General features: G+C 55.8%; 1 protein-coding gene across 1 annotated transcript in view; it reads left to right on the forward strand.

The window, feature by feature from the left end:
• Window positions 1-276: 276 nt before the first annotated feature.
• The window catches only part of PCDH17 (protocadherin 17), a 120,819-nt gene continuing 118,001 nt past the window's right edge, over window positions 277-3,094 (forward strand). Inside the window, exon 1 of the mRNA XM_010855191.1 lies at window positions 277-3,094. Within this exon, the coding sequence (XP_010853493.1) occupies window positions 2,710-3,094 (385 nt within the window). The 5' untranslated portion in view covers window positions 277-2,709.

Genomic DNA, 3,094 nt, shown 5'->3' on the forward strand with positions numbered 1-3,094 from the left:
AGGAGGCGTTTCTCCCGGCAGTTTAAGACTCGGGGGACCCTGCGGCGAGGCCCGGGGCGCCCCCGCCGCGGCGAGCGCGGGGCTGGGCCAGCACGGCCGGGCCCCGTCTCGCGGCTCTGATCAATGGCTCTGAGGCGCCGGGGCCACAGGCCCCGCCCCCGTCGTCTGTCCGGCGCTCCCATTGGACGCGGGCCGGGGAGGCCGGGCCTGGCGCCTCGCGCTTATTGGCTGGCGGGGAATCAGTATCAATGTTTAAGCGGCGGCGTGAGGTGAATAGAGTCAGTCAGCGAGAGGCGCTGGGGAGAGAGCGGGGACTGCGAGCCCGGCGGATGCGGCAGCGGAGGGCGGCCGGGGGGACGCCGCTCCAACTGTTGAATTTTTACCTTTCCTTTCCATCGGTGCTGTGCCTGCGGACATGGATTTATTTGCTTTGAAATCCGCACGTCTTTCCCAGGCTGTGAGCTGATCCTGTCAGGCACCAGATTGAAAGAGACCACCCGTGACAGAAAAGGAGGAAAAAAAAAAAAAGCCTCCACAACGGACTGCACAATTAACTACGCACACCAGTCCTGGACTTTGTGAATAGAAAACACTGACAGGAAAATCGTGAACTGTGATGCGGAGCTAAGCTGTGAACAGTCTCTCTAATCCAGATTTTTTTTTTTCTCTTTTTTTCTCACCCAAGATTGAAAGATTTGGGGGTTCCTTTACGCCTTTATTTTTAAAATAAAAACACCTAGCAAAACAGACGCCTTGCTTTCCAGAGCCTCGGACTCCGGCAGAAAGAGGTAGAGTAAAAGTGCTGCTGGATTCAGCTTCACCTCCCTCCTCCCCTCCCTGCCTCTCTCTCGCTTTTTCTTTTTTCCCCCAAAACATGAATCTGGCTTTTCTTTCTGTAGAGTGAGTCAGAGAAAGCGTTAGGAAGAAGCCACAACTAATGTCTGTGAAGGGAGGACCATGAGGCGAGAGTGAATTCGATTCGTTCCGCTGTTTCTGACTCATCCGGCAGATCGGAACACCTGCATTTCTGGATGTGTCATTCCCGTTTGTCGAGGCGCCTCGAGAATCCGAGATAATGTGTAGACAGACCCGTGCCTAGCATCCCCTGGGCGGTAGCTCCCCGGGGCGGGTGCCCCGGCTGGACCGCCGCGGCGGCAGCTCTTAGTCCGCTGCCCTCGCGACTCGCCCAGAGAGACTGCGAGAGCGAGACTGCAGAATGCATCACGCCAAACCTTGATGTGTTCCTTTCATCCAACCCACTCCTACTATAGGAAAAAAAAAAAATTGAAGAAAAAAGAAAAAGCCCGCACTTTATTCGCTTCAAATATTCACCACTTTTATTCCTCGCCAAGGTTTTCCTTTCTAGATGAAGAGGACTGGGAGGCAGGGCCATTGGAAGGAGATGCTGAATAGAAAGAAAAGAGAGGCACTTGACAGCCCAACCCTCTGAATGCAGAGACTGTTTCCCTTCTAGCGAGAGACAGGGAGAGTGTGTGTGCGAGGACTGGGAGGGTGGCTCCCCCTTCCTTTTTATTCCGCCTCTCCCTCCCCCTTCAAATCTGCACATCCAACCATGAGTTGCCTGTTGATTTCCTTTCGCCTGGGAAGAAAAGCAAACTGGAATTAAACTGCAGGGAGAGAAGTCCTTGCTCGCGGGCAGAGAATGGGATGGTAGCGGCGGCTACTGGCTCAGCGTAAGAAATCAGAGTGCGTTCTACCAACAGAGGCGGAGATACATCTCTACATTTTCCTCCTCCCGACAGACTCCAACCGCAAACGCAGATCAGGCTGTGGCTTCCTCGACTTTGGGGAGAGCCTTTTCCGAGGAAGAGAGGGAGGAGCCTCGTGGAGGGAGGAAACTACAAATCCGGACACTAGTTCTTTGCGCTGCATTTCCTCCCCTCCCTTCGGCTGTTCGGAACGGAGAGAAGGAGGAAAAAAAAAATAATAATAAAGAAACACCCTTGGCTTGGAGATGCAGTCTGCCGCCACCGCTGCCTCAGCCGCCAATGCGAGATTAGATCTCTAAATGCAGCAAAACACTGCCTGAAAACAGACCAACCCGCGAAGCAAGCAGACATTTCACAAGGCTTCGGGGAAGCTTCAATATATCTGACTGTCTCTCTCTTCGTTGTTCCTCATTCCCATCAATTTCATCACTGAAGAAGAGAAACAAGTAAGGATTTCACTTTCTGATCTGCCTAGAGACACACCTCCCAGCTCCCTCCCCCACCCGATGTGAAGAGTATTCTGGAGGCAAAAAGCTGGAGTGGATTTGCAGCGCCCTAGCGGGAGTGAGGAAAACCTACGGATTCTTCAGCTCATTACCATCCTCCCCAGACGCGATTTCCTTCTTATCGCTGCTCTCATCGCTCAAGTTTGAGTCGCCCGAAGTCCAGGAGGGAGAGACAAAGCCCCGGGCTCGCCCCCAGCCGCAGGGAGCCTCCGCCTTGCTCAGTGTCCCTGCAGCTCCGCTGCACCGCTGCTCCCAGCCCAGTGCGGATGCTGTAGATCAACAGGTTCGGGGAACTTGAGCGGAATAAGGAGAGACCGCCGGGTGCCGCATCCCGGGAGCGGAAGGAAGAGAGGATCCAGAGACTTGTGGCTCGCGTCGGGCGCGGAAGCTGCGCCCGGAGCCCCAAGCTGGCGCGCACCCATCCGCTAGCCCCTCCAGTCCGGCTGCTTCTGCCAACACCCCGCCGGTCTGGGATGTATCTTTCCATCTGTTGCTGTTTCCTCCTATGGGCTCCTGCCCTGACGCTCAAAAACCTGAACTACTCAGTGCCGGAGGAGCAAGGGGCCGGCACGGTGATCGGCAACATCGGCAAGGATGCTCGACTGCAGCCCGGGCTTCCGCCCTCAGAGCGAGGCGGCGGTGGTGGCGGGCGAAGCAAGTCTAGCAGCTATCGGGTGCTGGAGAACTCGGCGCCGCACCTGCTGGACGTGGAAGCGGACAGCGGGCTCCTCTACACCAAGCAGCGCATTGACCGCGAGTCTTTGTGCCGCCACAACGCCAAGTGCCAGCTGTCCCTCGAGGTGTTCGCCAATGACAAGGAGATTTGTATGATCAAGGTAGAGATTCAGGACATCAACG

Source organism: Bison bison, unplaced genomic scaffold, assembly GCF_000754665.1.
Source record: "Bison bison bison isolate TAMUID 2011002044 unplaced genomic scaffold, Bison_UMD1.0 scf7180017864357, whole genome shotgun sequence".
Taxonomy (NCBI): Eukaryota; Metazoa; Chordata; class Mammalia; order Artiodactyla; family Bovidae; genus Bison; species Bison bison.